Below are 21,932 nucleotides of genomic sequence, written 5' to 3'. Positions count from 1 at the left end.
TAACATATGTCCCAGAAATTCCATTTTTGAGTATATACTCAAAAGAATTGAAAGCAGACACTCAAACAGGTATCTGTATACATACATTCACAGCAGCATTATTCACAATAGCCAAAAGGTGGAAATAATCCACGTCATCAACAGACGAATAGACAAATAAAACATGGTATGTACACAAAATGGAATATTATTTGGCCATAAAAAGGAATTAAATTCTCACACTTTACAACCTGGGTGAACCTTGAATACCCTAGGCCACGAAATAAGCCAGTCACAAAAGGACAAATACCATATGATTCCACCTATATGGGGCATCTCGAGTCACTGAAGTTGTAGAGACAGAAAGTAGAATGGTGGCTGCCAGAGCCTGGGGAGTGGGGGACAGGGAATTAGTGTTTCATGGGGACGGAGTTTCAGTTTGGGAAGATCAAAAAGTTCTGGAGATGATGATGGTGGTGATGGTTGCACAACAATATAAATGTACTTAATGCCACTGAACTGTACACTGAAAAACAGTTAAAGTGGTAAACTTTATGCTATGTATATCTTATCACAATAACAACTAATAAATTAATTTTTTAACTGAAATAAAATTGTAAATGGTGTGGGATGAATTAAAACTTGCAGTCCATCACCGGGTCATGGTTGAAGGTTATGGGGTTCTCCCCTCTCTTCTACCAAGGGGAGAATGGGCTAGAGACAGGCTTCAGTCCCAAATATAAGGTGGGGTTTGACCACCTGTTCCTTTACAAACAATTGTGCCCTTGTGGAATTAGGAAATCATCTGTAGCTCCCAGAAGGGGCTGATCCTATAGACATTAAGGCTCATGGCAATACTTTCATCCAGGGGAGGCGTGAGGGGTGCTGGGGAGGCTGATTTCCCCAGTGAGGTAGAGCCGGGGGCTAGCCTGCAGGCCCCGTGCCACACCTGGCGGGTGAGCCTGCCCTGAGCTAACGTGGTCCACCTGGGTGGCCTGGGGAGCTGCAGTGGTGGCTGTGGACCTTGGGGGCCTGCCCTGTGAGGAGCTGTGTCTGAGCCTCCAGGGCTGTGGCCAGCACGGCCTGCCCTTCCCCACTGTCTGGACCACATTGCCAGCTGCCCGGCTCTGCTCAGTCCACACCAAGGAAGAAGTATGAGGACCACGGGCACCGGGCCGGCTGAGTGCGGACAGTAGCGTTCCTGGCCAGCCATGGAATTAGTTTGGTGAATTAGTTTGGTGTCCTGGGAAGACTGGCAAGTCTTGAGCTGTGGTTGGGATAATTTAGGACAGGGACAGTTAAGGGCAGTAACAGTCACCATTTGTTATCTCTTGTTATTTGGGTGCCTCTTCTCGTTAATCCTCAACAAGCCCCCTTGGAGACAGAACGTTCCTGTGTTTTGCATACGGGGAAACCAAGGCACAGAGAATGGCAGTGAGTGGACAGGGGAGCATAGCAGGTAAGTGGCAGAGGGGAACCCTGGCTGCACCTGCTCCACAGGCCTGGCACTTGTGGGCGCATCCACTGCCCGCTGCCCTTCAGCCAGTGCACCAGGAACATACATGTAAGTGACCACGTTGGCATTTCACTGGCTGGAGGGAAGGAAGAGGCAGACAGTGGGCAGCAGGGGAGGGCTGGTGGGAGGGTGGGAGGAAGAGCCTGTTACAGGACTGGGCATCAGGCAGGTGGTTTGGTGTAGCATCTAAGGAAGCCCGGCTTTGCTCTGGCTGCAGTGCTCCCAGGAAGCAGGGACAGTTCTACGATTGGGTGCTTTGTGGGTGACCTCATTTATGTCTTTTCTTAGACAAAATTATGAAGCAGTCTTGTCTTGTTTCATTTTGTCCTGGTCTCTGAGTAACCCCAGTAACCTCTGAGGTTGATTGTCTATGAGGGCTTTTATGTCCCGCAGAACAAGACGGCCTGGTTGTGAGCCTGTGAGTAGGTCATACTGAGATGTAGCTGTAAGTGTCAGATCAGCTCCGGATGTCAGGGGCTGCTTTTTTTTCTCTCTCGGTTCCTCTCTTGGACAAAGACGGGTGACATCAGGCAGCAGGACATTAATTCATGACGTCCAGGTTTTAACCCTTGTCAAGACTCTGCTGATTCAGATCAGAAGCATGTGTATTACACACACCCTCTGTTTGATTCAAGGTTAATCTCTTTTTTCTTTCTGTTGTAGGATGCATTGTTGAGACATCTGATGTGACAATGGCCGTGCAGTAGCATTTAAAACTCTGGACACACATGTATCACAGCAAAGGAAAGCATCGACAAAATGAAAAGACAACCTACTGAATGGGAGAAAATATTTGCAAATGATGCGACAGACCAGGGTTTAATCTCCAAAATTTATGAACAGCTCACACAACTCAATATTGAGAAAACAAACAACCCAATTTAAAAAATGGACAGAAGACCTAAATACACATCTCTCCAAAGAAGATACACAGATGGCCAACAGGCACATGAAAAGATGCTCAATATCACTAATTATTAGAGAAATGCAAATCAAAACGACAATGAGGTGTCACGTCACACCGGTCAGAATGGCCATCATTAAAAAGTCTACAAATAACGAATGCTGGAGGGGGTATGGAGAAAAGGGAACCCTCTTGCACTGTTGGTGGGAATGTAAATTGTGCAGCCACTATGGAGAACAGTATGGAGGTTCCTTAAAAAACTAAAAATAGAGCTACCATATGATCCAGCAATCCCATCCCTGAGTATACAACTGGAAGAGACAAAAACTCTAATTTGAAAAGATACATGCACCTCCAATGTTCATAGCAGCACTATTTACAATAGCCAACACATGGAAACAACCCAAGTGCCCATCAATAGATGACCGGCTTAAGAAGATGTGGTATGTATGTATGTGTGTGTGTGTGTATATATATATATATATACACATACACAATGGAATGCTAGTCATAAAAAAGAATGAAATATTTCCATTTGCAGCAACATGGATGGACCTAGAGAATATTATACTTAGTGAAGTCAGAGAAAGACAAAAGCGATTTGATACCACTTACATGTGGAATCTAAAAAATAATACAAATGAATCTATATATAAAACAGAAACTGACTCACAGACGTAGAAAACAAACTTACGATTACCAAAGGTGGGGGGAGGGATAAATTAGGATTATGAGAATAACAAACTACTATACATAAAATCAATAGGCAACAGGGATTTACTGTATAGCACAGGGAACTCTATTTAATATCTTGTAATAACCTATAACTGAAAATAATCTGAAAAAAAATATATTTAACTGAATCACTTTGCTATAAACCTGAAACTAACACAATATTGTAAATCAACTATACTTCAGTTGAAAAAAAATCTCTGGACAGGACATGTAAACCAACAGTAAAATAGGCAATTAACACAAACAAAATGACTTTTAATGCTTCCTATAGGTCTCAAAGCCAATAGGGCCCAGAATTTAGTTGGGTTTGCTTTAGACAGTCAGGTCCATTTCCTTCCAGGTTCGTCACACACTGTTCTGTCTGCCCTGTTGTACTTATGTAGGCATCACAAGCAGTATTTGCTACAGCAGGCTAAGGGCAAATCGAAGGCTATCCCATCATCCGTGACTGCTTTAGCGAATGCATTTAGATCAGTCTGTTGGCTCTTCAGAACACATGTGGCGCCATTTATGACTTTCGTGAAGGTTAGAGAAAAGTCTGAACCACTTTTTCCAGTTGTTTTATTCCCTTCCTGGGAATTGTATTCTGTGGAGTATGCATGAAAAGGGAATCAATTATCCCTTCTGGAAGTTTTTTTTAAATGACTTGTATAAATTTTGTTTTAGAAGCTTCCAGATATTCTTTTTAGGACATATGATTGACTGAAGGGGTGGTTGTTTTAAGTGTCCGGATACCTCTAACAATTACTCAGAATACACAGGATAAGTTAGAATATCCACATGAGATATAACATCCTAGCAGAGCCTGGATTATATTGGGAGTATAAACAGCATTTATTATAATAGGAGTGAGTCCATTGGACTTGTGTGTTTTTAGATTTATGGTTTTCAGGCTTCACTGATACCAATATGGTATTTCAAATTGATCTTTTGCTTAGTGCCTCTGAGATTTTTCACCCAGCAATCTGATCTGGAACTTGTAGACTGAACAATTATTGGCACTCACACAGTGTGAGAAGAATTCCAGCACGGAAAAACCTTGTAATATATGAGGCTGAATATTGTCTTCCCTGAAAGACTGTTGCATTTTTTCTGGAACACAGTTAAGCTACTAGGGATAAGTTTGATCCTTTTAAGCTATTTGTTCCCAGAAAACTCCACACTCTTTAAAGGAATTAAACAACATCTTGGAACAAAAGACATAAAAGTTACAGTGTCAAGCATCCAACTAAAAATCAATAGGCATGACTAAAAAAGGAAGGGAATTCGGAAATATGCTACAACATGGATGAACCTTGAAAACATTATGCCCCATGAAATAAGCCAGTCACAAAAGGACAAGTACTGGGCTTCCCTGGTGGTGCAGTGGTTAAGAATCCACCTGCCAATGCAGGGGACACGGGTTCAAGCCCTGGTCCGGGAAGATCCCACATGCTGCGGAGCAACTAAGCCTGTGCGCCACAACTACTGAGCCCACGTGCTGCAACTGCTGGGCCTGCGCGCCTAGAGCCCGTGCTCCGCAACAAGAGAAGCCACTGCAATGAGAAGTCCATGCACTGCAACAAAGAGTAGCCCCTGCTAAATAAATAAATACAATTTAAAAGTAAAAATTGTCCCTTGTTTCTCTGAATTTTTTTTTTATAATTTCATTTATTTATTTTTGGCTGCATTGGGTCTTCGTTGCCATGCACAGGCTTTCTCTAGTTGCAGCGAGCAGGGTCTACTCTTTGTTGCGGTGCACGGGCTTCTCATTGCGGTGGCCTCTCTTGTAGCGGAGCACAGGCTCTAGGCGCGCGGGCCCAGCAGTTGCAGCGCATAGGCTCTAGAGCGCAGGCTCGGTAGTTGTGGCGCGCAGGCTTAGTTGCTCCGCGGCATGTGGGATCTTACCAGACCAGGGCTCGAACCTGTGTCCCCTGCATTAGCAGGCGGACTCTTAACCACTGTGCCACCGGGGAAGTCCCAAGGGACAATTTTTAAAAGGATCCTCATGCTGTCACACTCCCACACTTCCATAGTCAGGAGGGGAGGTAAATTTGAGGGCGAGGTTTGGCCACCGTGGAGATTTGTACCAGGGCTTAGCGAGGCAAGTGAATTCGCTATACTGCTCACCCCTGTTGCCCATCCCTAACTCTGCAATATTTATTTATTTATTCGTTCATTTATTCATTCATTCATGCACGCATGTGTACACCCATGCATGCTGGGTCTTAGTTGCAGCATGCGGGATCAAGTTCCCCAACAAGGGATCAAACCCGGGCCCCCTGCATTGGGAGCACAGAGTCTTAACCACTGGACCACCAGGGAAGTCCCTCTGCAACTTTTCTGACTTGATTCTGTCATCTGCAAACTTTTTCTTTGCTGCAGTGGACCTGTGTTTTTCTTTCTTCTTTTTTTCCTGTCCCTCTGAGTCCAAATTTTCATTTGCTTTTACCTGTGAAGGAGTCCTGTGTTTACAGCAAAACACTGGACTCAAGAGTTTTTCAGGACTCCTACTATTTTGTCTCACCTTTTACAACAAATCTTAGGGAAATCTGTCCTGCCGGAGGGATCTAAAATTATTCAAGTGTAGATGATTTGCTGGCAGCCTCAGAAACTAAAGAGTAACGCAAATACTTTGGTTTGCTACATTCCCTCCCCCGGCAGAGAGAGAAGGATTCTCAGACTGAGATCAAATACTCAGGGCAGTCGCCGTGGAAGGCCACAGAGGGTTAGCATTTGGAGTTGGTCAACTTTGCAGATGAAATGACCTATGACAGAAAACGCAACTGAGATAATTTGGGGACTAGTAGGATGTTTTCCATGGTGGATTCCAGCTTTTACAAGAATAGGCAAAAAGCTCTGATGGAGCAACTGACTGATAACAGTCTAGAACCTCTGATTCCATTCCTAGCATCTGGAGAAGCTTCTGAACGACTGAAGTTGGCTGCAGTCTCTCGCCAGCTGTGAGAATTCCCAATTTTGAAAAAATATTCTGCGTGATCTGCCATGAAGACGAAGGCAGCACTGCTAGCGGAATTAAACTCCAAAATCGGCTCAGGCTCCAGGCCCACAGCCTGCTTCCCAGTGCTCCTGGGTTTATCCTCAGAGCTGTGGCGGCAGTAGACACATGGGTTGAAAGGGCTCAAGCCCTCTTTGGGTCATTGGACTTATCTGCATGTCCCACATGCCCCGACAGCCCTCTTTCAAGTGCATGACACCCAGCACTGCAGGTGTGCCGTCCACTAGCTGTGGACGAGCATCGTTATCCAGCCCCGATGCTCTCTAACCAGACCCTGGTCAGCAGCCAGGCAGGCGACACAATGGCAACCAAGGACGATGATAGGCCTTGTCTGACTCACCTGACGATGCTGTTCCAAGTTCAGATTCGATCACGTCCCCAGCTGGGTCAGGTGTTGGGATGAAAATGGCTGAGTTAAGACTTCTGTGAGGTGGTGGGTGGCCAGGAACTCTCAGAAGCTTATGTTTTGCCTGGAATTAAATCAGCAGAAGCCGGGTTAACTATTAGCAGTCACTGGGGCCACCATTCTCAATTCAAGACTTAAAGCACGGGGGCTTCCCTGGTGGCGCAGTGGGTAAGACTCTGTGCTCCCAATGCAGGGGGCCCGGGTTCGATCCCTGGTCAGGGAACTAGATCCCACATTCATGCCACAACTAAGAGTTCGCATGCCACAACTAAGGAGCCCACCTGCCACAACTAAGGAGGTCACGTGCTGCAACTAAGGAGCCGGCAAGCCACAACTAAGGAGCCCGCCTGTTGCAACTAAGACCCCGTGCAACCAAATAATAAATAAATAATAAAAATAAATATTAAAAAAAGACTTAAAGCAAATCTATAGACAGTAAATATCTGTAGACATCTCTTTAGGGCCTGTTTTGCAACAGGGAAAATTTGGAAAAACAGGGCATTCTCGACCGTGGTGGAAACTAAAATATCTCACAGGAAACTAAGTGCTGAGTTGTTCGGGGCTTCACAGCTCGTGTGTCAGCAGGTGTGGCAGCATTCACGTGAGGCTGACAACGGTTTCAGGGGAAGCTGTTCTGCTGACGCAGTTGCAGAAGCCCCTGCTGAATCGTGGACATTCCCCCTTGTAATTCTAGAGGTAACTGCTGTTCGTTTTCAAAAATATGCTTCATGAAAGGAAATGGACGCAGGCGTTGAGAAAGGGGCCAAAATAAAAGAGACCAAACTCTGGTTAGCAGCCAACAAAACAACTGCTGTGCCACACCTCCCATCTGCCTGGTGAGATGTGTCATCACAGAATCACGTGAGTCCGTCGTCCGAGAGGGACTGACAGTCCCCACGCTCTTACCAAACAGATGACAGTGTCTGCCACGCACCAGAGACGTGCTGCTTGTCAGGCTGCTGCCAGGAAAGCACAGGACGTTTCCTGCACCGGCTTCGTCAGGCAGTGGATTCCGTAGAATCCAGGCCTGTGTAAGGTGAGAGGTTTCATCGCGCGGTTTGCAGGACGTCCAGCTGGCTTGACATCCACCGTCGTTCATGAATCATGCTGCGTACGCCCTGTCCCCTTGGCCCTCCAAGGTGGGGCAGATGAGCCCAACCCTGGAAGCTTCGTCCTGGAGCGACCTTCCCAGCAGCACCGCTGCCCCCTCTGAACTTACAAACTGGAGTCTGGTGGGCCTGTGACCTTGGATCTGAGACCATATCCCGTGGGCACAGGATGCTTGTGCCGGCCCCTCTCATAACCAGGTCCAATGCCAAAAAGGGTTGCTCTCCCTGAAAACCCTGAGACCTCAGGTCACAGGAGCTGGAGGGACCGGCCAGAGGAAGTTTCACATGCACTCGGGCGCTGTCACCCCTGGGAGGGACCCTTTCACGTGCCCTGACCTGGCTCCCCACAGGAGAGAAAAACCCAGCTGGATCCGTGCTTCCGAGGTGAAGGAGGTTCCCACAAGGACTGGACTCAAGTTTCCTTGAATGACCGACATTGCTGAACTCAACAGAGAACAGCTTTTCCGGGGGAGTTATCACTGCAGGGAGCCCCACCGTCCTATTCACAGCAGCGATGCCTCAGCTGCTCCAAGACTCTCAATTCACTGGCCACAAACGTGTTGTCACACCGCTGTTTCTCTCTGTCCCAGTGATGGTCTCCTCAGTTTTCCGAAACAGACATGGTCTGGGCGCAGAAGTCCAACAATCCAATTATCCGCAAAGCGAAGTTGGGACCCTCTTTGTGAGTAATTTGTGATAATACTAAAGTGAAAGTAACTAACATGCAGCTTGCTACTCTTGAAGAAAAACACACTCATGGCCCTTGGTAAAGAACCACAAGGCCGACTGTCCTCCAGGGGACATCAAGGTAGGGGTAGGAGTCTTGCGGTGGAGGTGAGATTGGGCTCAACTCCAAACACAGCAAGGCACAGTGGGAGCAGGGTAGAGGCAGTCAGTGGACAGAAAATCATTCAGAGGAGACACCAGGGAACGGGAGGATCCTGGCTGAACCAAGCTCACTGGATTCTTGCTGAAGGCTGGCTGGGGTGATGGGACATCGCCTGGGGGGTGGGGGGAGGAACCTGATCAGATATCCGGGGTGATCAGATACCAAGAGAGGGGATTCCGGCTAAACTGACTTATGCTAAAACTGGGCAACGCAGAGAGGAACATGGAAGCCGAAAAGTCAGGGCCTGATTGAGAAGAGTTCAGAAGATCCTGGATTTGGTCAAGGAGAGGATCCTTGTCAACACTCAAACCCTAAATGTGATGCCCGATGTCTGAGGCTAAGAGCCTTTACAAGTGGAATCGTGTCGGCCCTGGGCCTGCCCTCTATGGAATCTATTTATTAAGGGGTCTGTTTGGGGCCATCCAAGGACAAAAAGAGACCTGTTAGAAGCCAATCCTTGGAGGAATAGGGCAGGCAAGTTCTAGCTGATGCTTTTTTTTTTTTTTTTGGCTGCGCCATGCGGCTTGCAGGATATTAATTCCCTGACCAGGGATTGAACCTGCACCCTCGGCAGTGAGACCGCCAGGTCCTAACCACTGGACCACCAGGGAATTCCCTAGCTGATGCTTTTTTGATGTTAATACTTGGACTAGTAAACTTAGTGCTTGGAGACAATTACGAAAACATATAAACACAATTACAATGGAAATGGGGGAAATGTGGAATTGGACAGTTGGGAATAATTTAAAACTGGACCAAAAACACCCCACAAGGTCTCAGAGGCCTCTCAGCAGGAAGGTAGCTGAGCTTTAGTACCACGAAGCTCCGAGACACCATCGCTAGCTCAGCTGCCACACCCACTGCAATCATACAACTATTGATCTGCATGGATGTGGAAAATGGCCTCTGGGGGGGGTTTGTCCTCGACGCTTAGAGCCTCCAGAGCCATGGAAGCTGAATCTGAACCTCCCAAGGGCACCTCTACAAGGTGCTTTTTTTAAATATATATAATTTTTAAAAATTAATTAATTTTTGGCTACGTTGGGACTTTGCTGCTGCGCGTGGGCTTTCTTTATTTGCGGTGAGCGGGGGCTACTCTTCGTTGCAGTACGTGGGCTTCTCATTTCGGTGGCTTCTCTTGTTGCAGAAAACGGGCTCTAGGCATACGGGCTTCAGTAGTTGTGGCGTGTGGGCTCAGTAGTTGTGGCTCGTGGGCTCTAGAGCGCAGGCTCAGTAGTTGTGGCGCACAGGCTTAGTTGCTCCATGGCATGTGGGACCTTCCTGGACCAGGGCTCGAACCCATGTCCCCTGCACTGGCAGGCGGATTCTTAACCACTGCACTACCAGGGAAGCCCTCACAAGGTGCTTTGATACTAGATAACAGCCATGGATGCCTTTGCCTTTTGTGTCTGGGAAATATTATTTAGGACGGCAGAACAATTACTGAAGGGCCTAAGTTATCACATAAGTGTGAGGCTACTTGTGTGATTGGAGGGAACTCAGGACAAATGTGTTGGGTCTTACAAGAAAAACTCTTAGAACGTTTGATTATTGGGCCCTGGAGATACTCTATCCCTTAGGCTAAGACTGGGTGAGTCTTTGTGAGCAACAAAATGATACTCCAATAGTTCATCATGTGAAAGTGCAAGCAACAAAGTGAACACAGTTTGTAAAATTAATGTATGGCAGAAGAGGAATTTTTGCACATTACTTGTCAGTGGGGTTTGGGACACACTGTCCCAAAATCTGATGCCTTGGCATGCTGATTTTTTTTTTTTTTTTTTTTTTTTTTGGCTGTGCTGTGTGGCTTATGGGACCTTAGTTCCCCAGCCAAGGATCAAACCTGTGCCCCCTGCAGTGGCAGCTCGGAGTCCTAACCACTGGACCGCCAGGGAAATCCCTGAATATTTTAAGCTGAAGGAATTTGAGAAATGGGAGGTTCAGGAAGAACTTTCTGACCTTCCCCTGAAACCAGCCATAAAACTGTCATGTGAGAGGTGACCCCCTCCCATACCCGGAGGAAAGAAGCATCTCTATCTCCAAGGATGGAGGGAAGAGGGGAGAAAACTGCATGGACAGGCCTTGCCAAGTTCCCCCGTTCACTCCAGGTAGATCATACCCTTCCTGTTCTAGAACATTTCCCCACGACTTCCCACTTGTTATCAAGCCCAGCATGAAAACACGCAGGTGAGACCACCTCTTCAGGCCTTAATTTCCTTAACAAGGCTCCCATGTCACAGACAATTTACATTAAATAAACCTGTGTGCTTTTCTCTTGTTAATCTGGCTTTTGTTACGTGGGCCCCAGCTGAGAATTTAGAAGAGCATGTTAAAAAAACAAAATTCAACTGAGTAAATTTCAAAGATCTTATTGGCTCTGTTCAATAATTCGTGGATCGGACAGCATCCCATCTAGCACACAGAGAGGAGCTCCGAGGAACTGTACAAAGCGAAAGACTTTTACAGGCAGAAGGAGTGGGAAACACGAAGTTATACTCGGCAAAAAAAGTGGGTTGGTTACTGCAAGGTCACTTCCCTTTAGGGGATGCGGGGGTCCACCAGGCAGATAACCTCACTGGTGTTGATCAGGGGATTCCCGATTCCCTGGTTTAAGATTCCATTTCTGGGAGAGGCTGAAACTGTAATTAAGTGAAATTTGGTGACATGGGGCTCAGCATCATGACTCCATTTTGGGGACCGTTGTCTTTGACATTGGTATGCATTTAAAGATTTCTCCCCACACCACGATTGTACTGAATTTTCTAATTCATCCCATTGTATTCTGATAATTCTTTACTCTAGAATCACTGAATATTTCAATGGCTGCAAAATACTAAGAGAAAGGTAGAAACAGCAATGGAGATCATTAGAAATTGTAGTGTTACTGTTACCGACCCAGGTCCTTGGACTCTTTTTAACCAGTAGGTTAATTTTTAAAAGTCCTACTAAGTATCGCAAGGCTGGAGTCTCAGGCAACGTGGACTGTGTTTGTATTTTAAGGCTTAAGTGCTTGACCTGTGCCCGGCAGAGATTCGCAGAAGCGGCTGGACAGACAAAACCACGTAAAACACAGATCCTTTAAAATTCACTTTAAAATTCAACATGTACCAACGACAGAAACTTAAAAGACTCAGACAAGAAACAAAGAAATGGTGTCACCAGGAGATGGCCTCCTGCCAGCTGGAGCTGGGAACAGAGAACAGAAAAGTACTGGGGGGAGGCGGGGAGCTGTGAAAAAGGTGACCTAACAGGAAGTCTCCAAGATGAAACGGACGGGAGCATAGGTATGAGGACCCAGGGAGAGGGAAAGAGAGGAGGGACAGAAAACACTGAAAAAGAGAAAGAAAGAGAGACAGAGGTTACCTTTTCAACCCGCCCCTGCAGGTGTCTATTCAGGCACCAGTCAACCTGCATCCAGAAACCGCCAAGCACCGTGTCCACTGTCCCCTGGGGTGCCCCAGACCCGAAACCAGCCAGTTGTACATCTCCCACCTGTTTGTCACCTGTCAAGGTGACTGCTGCCAGCCAGGAGCAGGTCTCACAGCTGAGAGGAGGCATGCTGTAGCTGCACAACGTCCACTCCCTCGGAAGGAGAGGACAGAAGTAGGAGAGCGCAGAGAGAAAAAGAGAAGTAGAGAGATCAGGAGAGGGAAAGGACCAAGGCGAGGGGCAAGCAATGCCTGAGTAAGGGTGCTGAGACCCTCAGGGTGACGAAGGCAGACTTACCAAACGCGGAGAAGCTGAAGCAAGAGGTCTAGGCCGGTGCTCGTCACCTGCAGGGAAGCTGCGTTCGGTGGCCCCGGAGGAGCCTACATCCTCTCCTGGGGGGGCTGTAAAAGGCCCCAAGGACTTCCCGCCAGAGTCATCACAAAGTATAATACTGACCCGGGTCCTTGGACTCTTTAGTCAATAGAAATTGATAAGCAGCCAGACCAGGAACTCAGACAAGGCTTTACTGGGGCTTGTGCTGCAGCAGGAGGGAGTGAGAACAAGTAACAGGTGCTGCTCCTTAGGTGGGCGGGCTGGTCCCTTAAATGGGGTGGGGAGTGGGGGGTGGGGGCGGGCTGGTGTGAGGGGCTGGAGGGGCGGCTCAGGTGGTCTGCCCACCCCCTTGCTGGTGCCGTGTGCAGGGGGCACGCGCAGTTCCCTGCTTTTGCTCCCGGCACCTCAGCACTGGCAGTTGGCTTGTGGCCTTTTTGTATCTTATTGCTCAGAATTGCCCCCAGCTGAGCATGCACACAGTTTTTTGGTTTTTTTTTTGCGGTACGCGGGCTTCTCACCGCTGCGGCCTCTCCCGTTGCGCAGCACAGGCTCCGGACGCGCAGGCTCAGCGGCCATGGCTCACGGGCCCAGCCGCTCCGCGGCACGTGGGATCCTCCCGGGCCAGGGCATAAGCCCGCGTCCCCTGCTTCGCCAGGCGGACCCCCAACCACTGCGCCACCAGGGAAGCCCCACACAGTTATTTTTAGTCCGGTGTAGGTCCTCTGTATCTGCTGCTCCAGGAGATGTTTATCCAGGTGCAAGCTCTCCAGTAGAGTCCCAGGTCCCAGCCTATCACACTACTATAAAATAGGAACAAGGGCTTCCCTGGTGGTGCAGTGGTCAGGAATCAACCTGCCAATGCAGGGGACATGGGTTCAAGCCCTGGTCCAGGAAGACCCCACATGCCACGGAGCAACTAAGCCTGTGCATCACAACTACTGAGCCTGCGCTCTAGAGCCCGTGAGCCACAACTACTGAAGCCTGTGCGCCTAGAGCCCCTGCTCTGCAACAAGAGAAGCCACCGCAATGAGAAGCCTGCGCACCTCAACGAAGAGTAGCCCCTGCTCGACACAACTAGAGAAAGCCCGTGTGCAGCAACAAAGACCCAACGCAGCCAAAAACAAACAAACAAATAAATAAATAAATTTATAAAATAAAATAGCAACAAAAGGGAAAATTGTGAGGGTAAATAAAAATAAGATTGAATTTTCCCTTGTTATTAAAAGGAAAGAGGTCTTTTCTCCCCCCTCCTTTTTCTTAGGACTTTTCCTAGAGAAAACTATTTGTAAATTCTCCCTCTGTCAGGCGCTGCTGTAACAAAATCCACAGATGGGGCAGCTTGTAAACAACAACATTTATTTCTCATGGTTCAGGAGATTGGAACTCCCAAGATTATGGGGCCAGCAGACGCGCTATAGTGGCTGGTGAGGGCCCACTTTCTGGTGCATAGCCGGCTGGGTCCTCACACGTGGAAGAGGGTAGTGGGCTCTGTGGGGTCTCTAATCTCTAACAAGGCCACTAATCCCATACACAAGGGCTGCACCCTCAAGACCTAATTACCTCCCAAAGATCCCACCCCCTAGTCCCATCACATTGGGCACTAGGATTTCGACATATGAACTGGGGCATGGCGGTGGGGGGAAGGGGGCAGGGGTGATACACTTCAGCCCATGGCGGGGCTAAGGATGCAGCTTCCCTTGCGTCATGTCACTGCCATTTTCAGTGTCACAGAGGCCTCAGAAGCAGGAACTGCAGGCTAAGTCACCAGATCTCTAACCCGGACCTTGGAGTTGGTGACCTTCGCCAGAGAGGAGAGCCACCAGCCAGGCTGCAAGGCCTAGGCACAGTCACCTGGGCTCTCGTGAACTACAGAACCAGTGTCGGAAGCATCAGGTTCGGGACCCAGAGGCCTGTTCTCGGGATCTGGGAGGCTGTGGGGTGAAGGCTCACCTGAGCAAGAAATTTGGCATCAGAGACCGTGTGTTCAAGTCCCGGCTCACCCCTGACTAGTTTTTTTCAATGGAGATACATCATTTCTCTGAGCTTCTGTTAAAAACGGATACTCGATGTACTGCACGGGGTGGTTTCCAGGCTTTAGGAAGATGCTGTTTGGGAAGATGCTTTGAGAGCTATAAGGCCAAGACAAGTTCTACTTAATACGACTCATCTGGCCTCTGCAGAGCACTCGCCCGCTGGGCCCATCTCCCCTTCTGTCCAAAGAGCAGGGCAAGCAGCGCACTGCAGTCCCTTCCAGCGCTGGCAGTGGGGGTGGGGTGCGGGTTCTAGCTAGACAGCACCCTCCCTCCCTGACTCCTCTGAGGCTCTGCCACATTCCTGAGCCTGCCAGCCCCAAAGTCTGGGAGCTTGTATAGCTCATGTGTCTGCCAGATGGCAAGGGAACAACTCAGAGAGATGCTTCCAGAAAACCTTTCTTGACAAACACACAGTCTGGGCCCTGTCCCCACCTCTAACCCCAACCCCAGAAGTTCAACAGTCACCGTCAGTCCTCCGTCTCCACCCCACCCATCCCCAGCCTGGCTCTGGGATTTCTCTGCATCGTTATTTTGTCCCCAGCTTGTGGGCTGCAGCTTCTACTGTTGACCCGTGTGTCCCAGACCACGTCCTTCTGCCTCTGTCTCCCAACACTGCTTCCCAGGGTGGACCTGGAGGGGAGCGTCTCAATTTCAGCACAACTGACCCTGAGGGGGACACCATCTGGGGGATCAGGAGTTCGAGGCTCCCCATCTGCCATCAGCCAGCTGGGGAGCACGAGCTGAGACTCCCCCTCCCTGGGTTTGCATTTGTAATGCTGAGACGGCGACCTGGGGTGCTTGCCCAGCTGCTAGCCCATGGGAGCAGTCCGGGCTCCTCCTGCTTTCGGCTCCCCAGCCACCCGCCAACAACCTCCACTCTCTCCTTCTGCTGGGACAGACGCCAGGTGGCAACCTCTCACAGGGTCAGCTGAGGCAGGAGAGACCAGGGGAGCAGGACCCCAAGTCCTGGTGGACAAGCCTGAGCAGATGGCCACGCCCTCAGCCTCTGGCCTGAGCCCTCCTGCCCTCGGATCCCACATCTCTGGAATTTCAGTCCCTCTTCCTGTCCACAGGTCCCCGTCATGGAGCGCCTTGGCTCACCGTCCCCGACCCCAAAGCCCCATGTAGGCTGATTCAGGAGATGTTTCAATGATTTACTGGGAAGCTGACACTCAAGCACACACATTTTATTTTTCGTATGATGCGCCCATTAATCCTTTGCAGTTTAATAGCCTAGAAGCCTTCCTTGTGGGGCTTTCCTGTCCTCCTGGGGGCTGCATCCAGGTCTCCTGCTAACATGGACAGAGGTGTCTCCCCTAGGCTGAGGGGGGTGGGCATGTTCCATGCATGTGTCCCCCCAGGACTTTCATAGAATCTGCCATGAGGGCTGTCGATGTAGCTCAGAATGCAACTACAGGTGTTTTTCTTTGGCTTTTGACCCGTTGCTGGGATGGCATTCCACAAAGAACGTGGGCACTGACCAGGCTGGACAAAGGGCACAACCACGAGGGACACGTAAGGGAACTCCATTCCCGGTGCACATGTGGGCTCCCCAGCGCTGCGGGAGAAGTGGGTGGCCCCTGTCCTGCTGGGGTAGCTTTGGAAAGAGTCTCCACTCGGGGGGTTAGGCCACCGTGCACCACCCGGACTCTTTGGCTTTGCCCGGTGGCCCCTCCTGTTCCTTCCCCAGCCTCCTATCAGGGCTTCCAATCTTGAACACCTAGGTCACCCGTCCTGGGGCTGCTCCCGTCTCTGAAGGGCAGACTTCCAGAATGGCGCCTGCTCAGCACCCCTACCATCCCGGGAAATAAGCCAGGGCGGGGAGGGTGGGCCACAGTCTTGGCGGGAGACTCGGGCCCAGTTTATCTGGGAAGAGAGGCAGCTTAGCAGTCATCTGCAACAGAAACAGCCCCAGACTCTGTTCAGGTTCACACTCTGCCGCCGGCCCTGAGGCCTCCTCGATTCTCGGTCACCGGTCACCACCCAGATGGGTCGTTCAACCAGGGTGGTGTGGCACACAGGGGCCCTTGGAACAGCGGCCCCCATCCCTCCCCTCCCCCCGGCAGCTCTCCTTCCCTGGAGCATCTGGCGGGCGGTCACTCCTCCTGCAGCAGGGGCTCCCGGTCCCCCTCTTGCACTCTCTCGTCCTCCTCCCTCTCCATGCAGCCCACCGTGGCCGCCAACCCGGCACCCACGCCTCCCCCGACCACGGCCGCCCCCGTGGCCCCCACTGCAGCTCCTGCGGCCACCATCCCAGCTTCTGCGGCCAGCGCCGCGGCGGCCATGCCGGCGCCCACCACGCCCCCCGCCAGGCCCATGAGCCCCGCGCCCACGGCGCCGCCCACAGCGGCCAGGTGGCCGCAGAAGCGCACGGTGTAGGAGTCCATGAAGGCCTTGGCCTCGGCCTGCAGCTCGGCCTCCAGGGCCTCTAAGGTCTGCTCCCTCCCCGTGCATAGCAAGGCCGCCCCGTGCCGAGCCAGGAGCGCGTCCTTCTGGGCTGACAGGAGGTTCCGCATGGTGTCTGGTAGCACCCGGAGCGCAGAGAATATGCGCTTGGTGGCCACGTCCTGTGATGGACGAGAAAGAAGGGGCCCTGACCTGGAGCCCAGGTGCCTCCCACCGGACGCCGCCCCCCACCCCGCCCAAAGACCGGCCCCTCTCCTCTCCTGCAGGACGCCTGGCCTCCCGGGCCCGAGGCTCACCTGCTGCCGCAAGTACTCCTCAAACTCCTTCTTGGCAGCTTCCACTGTCCGAAGGTCGTGCAGCTGGGCAGCCATCTGTCCACGGCAAAACCCGGCTGCCTCCCTCCTTTCCCCCACTGGGCGCTGCCGGGTCCCCCGCTCCATCTCGGGGAGCCCGGCTCGCCTCCCACCCGCGTCCTCCCCGTAGCCCCGTACCTCATCCGGAGAGGCGAACCCAGGCCCCGTCCTGCCCATCCAGCCCGAGAGGTTCTGCGGAGACAGCGTCGGGGGGTCAGGGGGTGCGGGGGCCAGCGGGTCTCCTGGGGCTCCAGGGAGCTTTCACACCTTGATTTCCTGAGCCAGCTGCTGCCCCGTGAGCAGGCGTCTGTCCCCCCTGGCCGCTGGGCGCCCCTCGCTCCAGTAGCCCTGGCAGCGGCTCTTGGCGTGCAGGGGGGCTGCGCTCAGCACATCGGCCACGTAGGCGCGGAGGTGGCCAGCATCATCATCTGTGTCTGAGGAAGAGAGTCCTCATGCAGAGGTGCCTGGTAAGCAGGACCGGCTTCAGGAAGAGAAAGGGGTGTTGGGAGAGAAGGAGGAGGAGGGGGAGGAGGAGGGGGGGAGGAGAGGAAGGGGGAGGAGAGGAAGAGGGGGAGGAGGAGGAAAGGGAGGAGGAGGAGAGGGAGGGGGAGGAGGGGGAGGGGAGGAGGAGGGGGAGGAGGAGGGGAGGAGGAGGGGGAGGAGGAGGAGAGGAATGAGGGAGGGGGAGGGGAGGAGGGGGAGGAAGAGGGCAGGTCGGGGAGGCTTTGCTCCTGGGACACTCACCTCCCGGGCTTCCGTGGCCTTTGCTTGCCCACTGCCTCCTGGGAGCTGGCAGGAGGCAGCAGCGGGCTCGCCTTCCTTGGAGTAGCCCCTGAACCTTGGGGTATTTGCCGCACGACTTCTAGAGAGGAGTGGGGATGTGCTCTGAGCGGGCTCGCTGACAGGACCCCTCCCCGGCTAACTGACCTTCTGCCCCGTCTACACCTCCGCCCCATCCCCTCCCTCACCTTGATGATGTTGCCTACATGCCCCTGCCCCGCCTTGCTGGGGTGGGATGAGTCACGAACTAAGAGATCCAGGTGCTGGAAGAGAAGGGGTGCTGATAGCAGCAGCCGGGGTGTCGGAGTCTGGGGTGACAAGTCCAGAAATGGGCATCTCACCTGGATTGGCACCATCCCATAATGCCTGCCCATCACCTCGGCCACGTGGACAAACATCTGGGGACAGGGCACAGGGGTCATGGCTGGGCCACTCCAAGCGTTGTGCCTCCCCTCCCCCTGGGCCACTGGAGGACACCCTCCCGGCTCCTGGCCCCAGGACCCTCCTACCTCTCCCCAACCAGGCACCTCCTGGTTTGCCCTCTGCCCCCAACCCCCAATCCTGCTCCAGGTCACAAAATCCTGGGCCAGAACTGAAAGGCACCCCTGGCCTCATGGGCAGGGCAGGGACAGGGTGCAGCCCCAAGAGCAGCTGTCTCCTCACCTCCAGATATTCCAGGTCTGTATCCTTCAGCTCCTGGAAGGCCGTGAGGATCTGGAACCAAGGAGAACAAGGTGGAAGAGGGTCTGTGAAGGCAAAGAGACACTGGGAAGACCCCGGTGAGGAAGGATCCCCAGGCAGACCGTGGGGCTCAGGATGTGCGAGGGACCAGCCCGAGGGCTCCCCCGCAGCCTGCAGGGCAGGGCTGGCCTGGCCCGAGGGGTGGAGAGCAGGCAGGGGAACGGTCCACAGACCTTCAGCTGCCCCAGGGACCTCCGACCCACCTTTAGGACCTTCACACTGACTGGGGGCACCCCCTTGCAGGGGCACCCCCAGAACCTGCGGGGACCCCAGACACAGGAGCCTCCTGGATAAAGGGGATGGTCACCGGGGCTTGGAGGGCCAGACCTGGCTGGGATGGCCCTAGTGTGGGTGGCGAGAGTGGAGCAGGGCAGGCAGAGGGGCTGGGGGGCCTCACCTGGTAGGAGCTCAGCATGGAGGTGAGGGCGCAGAGCCGGGTCCTCGTTTCCCTGCTCAGTTCAGGGCTCATGGCGTCTCCCGTGTCCACCAGGAACACGGCCACCTGTGTGGAGGCAGGGGTGCACACTGAGGGGTCAGCCTGCCGTGCCCCCCAGGTGCCTCTGCCCGCCCCCAGAGATTTCCTGCCTGATTCCCTTCTCTGTGAGCCGGTCCGGACTCCTCCGCCCCTTCCCCCCTCACCTTCCTCCCCTCCTTCCCCAGCAGGAAGGGGTGGCTCCACATCCAGAGGCCCCTGGTGAGGCTGTTGGCTCCCCACCGGAAGCCCTGCCCGGAGCACCCTCCCCTCGGCCAGCCGCCCTCGCCGGGCTCCTGTGGGGCAGAGAAGCAAAGCATCTGTTGGCCCATCTGGCCCCCTCCCCTCCCCAAGCCAGGCTGGGTCCCTGCCCCTGTCCCCAGCCCCCGGCCCAGCCCCGCCCTCACCAGGCCCGGCAGGCCCTGAAGCAGGTGGTTTAGGAGGAAGGTCTTCCCCGAGTACCGCTCTCCCAGGACAGCAAGGAGGCAGACGGGGGTGTCCCTGGCCAGCGGGTGCTTCAGGCAGCGGTTGATGGCCCCCATCCTCAGGATGAGGCCCCCGGAGGCGTTGACACGCACCAGCAGCAGCGGCTGGGCCCTCACCGCGCAGGTCTCCTGGGCCCGGAGACAGGGCTCCCTGAGCACCCAGGCTGGGGAGCGTCCACCCGAGCTCCACCTCCCTCCCTGACATCCCAGTGTGAGGTCAAAGCTCCTGGCCGGCCGGGAGGAGGCCTGCGCACCTGCAGCGCGGTGGGCAGTGGCCTCCTTGGCAGGAGCCTCATCCTCTCCCCCAGGCCCCGGAGGCCCTTCTTCTGCTTGCAGGTCTTGCGGCACTCGGGGCAGCAGGGCGGCCCGCAGCCGGGGACACGGTGGGTGCTGAAGCACCGCGGGCAGAAGTCGTGGCCGCAGTCCAGAGAGATGGGCTCGCGCGGCCTCTCCAGGCAGATGGAGCAGGCGGGCGGCTCCCGGGGCGCCACAGGCCGGGACCCCAGCCCCAGGTCCAACTTGGGGAACGGTGCGTGGGACCTGGGGGCGGTGTGCGGGGCACGGGGACCCCAGGGCAGCAGTCAGAGGGAGCCTGAGACGGGTAAGCCTGGAGGGAGCCGTCTTGGGCAAGTTCCCGCCCGGGTCTGCCCCATTTCTAACGGTCCAAGAGGGAAGGATGGGGTGAACAGAGAAGATGGTACACCCTGCCCGGAGCCTGGCACAGACGCCCACGGAAATCCTCCCCCATGGCCTCCTGCTGCGAGGAGGGGGGGTGTCCCTCCACGGGTCACTGACCTCTCCAGACCCCAAGGGGATCCCTTCTACTACCTCCCTCGGGCAGCGGGGACCATAAGGAGAGGCCTCCCGTGGGGCAGCATGCGGCTCTCGGAAGATTCCAGCTCTGAGCTGGCATCTGCCTCCCTGCAGCACCCACCTGGTTTTCCCGTCCCTCCCTCCACAGCCTGGCGGACCCAGCCTCGTGCTCCCTCCCCTGGGACAGGCCTCCAGGCCCCAGTCCGGCCACCAGGCCCTGCCACTTACCAACTGTTGCTGCTGTTGCCCATGAAGCTCTGTTTTCTCTCCTTGGAGAGAAAATTGGGGAGGAAAAAAATCCCAAAAATGTTATTTAGAAGGGAATCCAGACTTCTATCTTCATCCTGGATTCCAGGCGCCCCCATCCTCCCTCTGCAGACCCAGTCCCCACCCCCAGGTCTCAGGACCAAAGACTCGCCTGTTTGCCAAGCCGGTGACAAAAAGAAATGACTGACAAGGCAGACCTCGGCATGGGAGGCTGGCGTGGGGAGAGGGTCCGGGAGCAGGGAGGACACCCAGGAGAGATTTGGCGGCGCTGAGGATGGCTTTCCTCCCAGAAGGGCTGGCGGAGCTGTGGCCAGTGGAGGCTGGGGGGGGGGGTCTCCCCAGACGACACAAGTCGGCAGGGCTGGAAAATGGATGTGACAGTCGGGAAAGAGGAGGCTGCCTCTAGACTCACCCCAGGGGGAGGAGACAGGACTGCGGGAACCAGGGCTCCGGAGGGAGGGACGGAGCCGGGCCCAGAATCCCTGGCAGAGGCTGGGATGCAGGCAAGCCGGGGTGGTGAGTCGCCATGGAGACGGGAGGGAAAGATAAGGACAGGGAGGGGGAGGGTGGATGGAGAGGAAGCCATATGGGTGCGCGGTAGACACGGGACTAGGCTGGCACTGCTTCTGCGGGGTTCTTCCGGGGCCACCGGGCAGGGGGTACAGAAGGCAGAGCTGTGGGAACGGGGAGAGAGCATGACCTGTGCTGACCTAGAGCCACGATGGCCTCCTTCCTCCCATGGATGGTCTCTGTAGTGGGCATCTGCCAGGTGTGGGGCCCGTGATGCCACTCCACTGCCTGTGGCCTGCACGTCCCTCCCTCAGGCTGTCCCGGCTGCAGCTTTCCTCAGCACCCTGGGCTGTTCTGACGTCGGCTGCATGTCCCCTGGTGTCTTCCTCCCCCAGTGACCTTCACCCTCCTTCAAGCTTGTGACGGTTACCCCTGGCCCTTCTAACTGCCTCTCACCTGGGCTCCTGCCATCCGCCCCCCAGTTCTCGGCCAGCCCAGAGCCCTGAGCACAGCGGACCCCTCGCTGCTCACACACCTGCCATGGCTCCCTCTACTCCCATCGGGCCGAAAGCCAAAGTGTCTGGTCTGCCTGAACCTTCCTCGGCAGCCCTCCCTCCCCCACCTCCACACCTTTGCCCAGTGCTCCCTGTGCCTGCAGTGGGGCCCCCATCCTTCCTGAGACCCTCGCAGGCCCAGCTCAGGGCCCGTCCCTCCCGCCTGGACGTGATCTTGCCCTCAGTTGGCCTGTGGCTTGTGGACCTGACCCGTGACGGG

At 53.8% G+C, this 21,932-nt stretch overlaps 1 protein-coding gene across 2 annotated transcripts; it reads right to left on the bottom strand.

Moving 5' to 3' along the window:
* Window positions 1-16,427: 16,427 nt before the first annotated feature.
* On the bottom strand, window positions 16,428-20,853 carry RNF112 (ring finger protein 112; the record flags this gene model as incomplete). Of its 2 annotated transcripts, none has more annotated exons than XM_082603826.1 (14): window positions 16,428-16,898; window positions 17,034-17,108; window positions 17,229-17,282; window positions 17,358-17,524; window positions 17,829-17,952; window positions 18,059-18,133; window positions 18,212-18,268; window positions 18,534-18,584; window positions 19,009-19,113; window positions 19,251-19,379; window positions 19,491-19,697; window positions 19,823-20,108; window positions 20,610-20,650; window positions 20,800-20,853. In XM_082603826.1, 14 exons carry the CDS (start codon window positions 20,851-20,853, stop codon window positions 16,428-16,430), a joined length of 1,896 nt encoding a protein of 631 aa, XP_082459952.1. The 2 variants fall into 2 exon arrangements, with proteins under 2 accessions (XP_082459952.1, XP_082459951.1); XM_082603825.1 differs by having other exon boundaries at window positions 17,835-17,952.
* Between the last annotated feature and the right edge of the window lie 1,079 nt (window positions 20,854-21,932).

This window comes from Mesoplodon mirus, assembly GCF_964341445.2.
Source record: "Mesoplodon mirus genome assembly, chromosome: 18".
In the NCBI taxonomy this organism is placed as follows: Eukaryota; Metazoa; Chordata; class Mammalia; order Artiodactyla; family Ziphiidae; genus Mesoplodon; species Mesoplodon mirus.
This window is presented reverse-complemented; position numbering and strand designations above follow the sequence as displayed.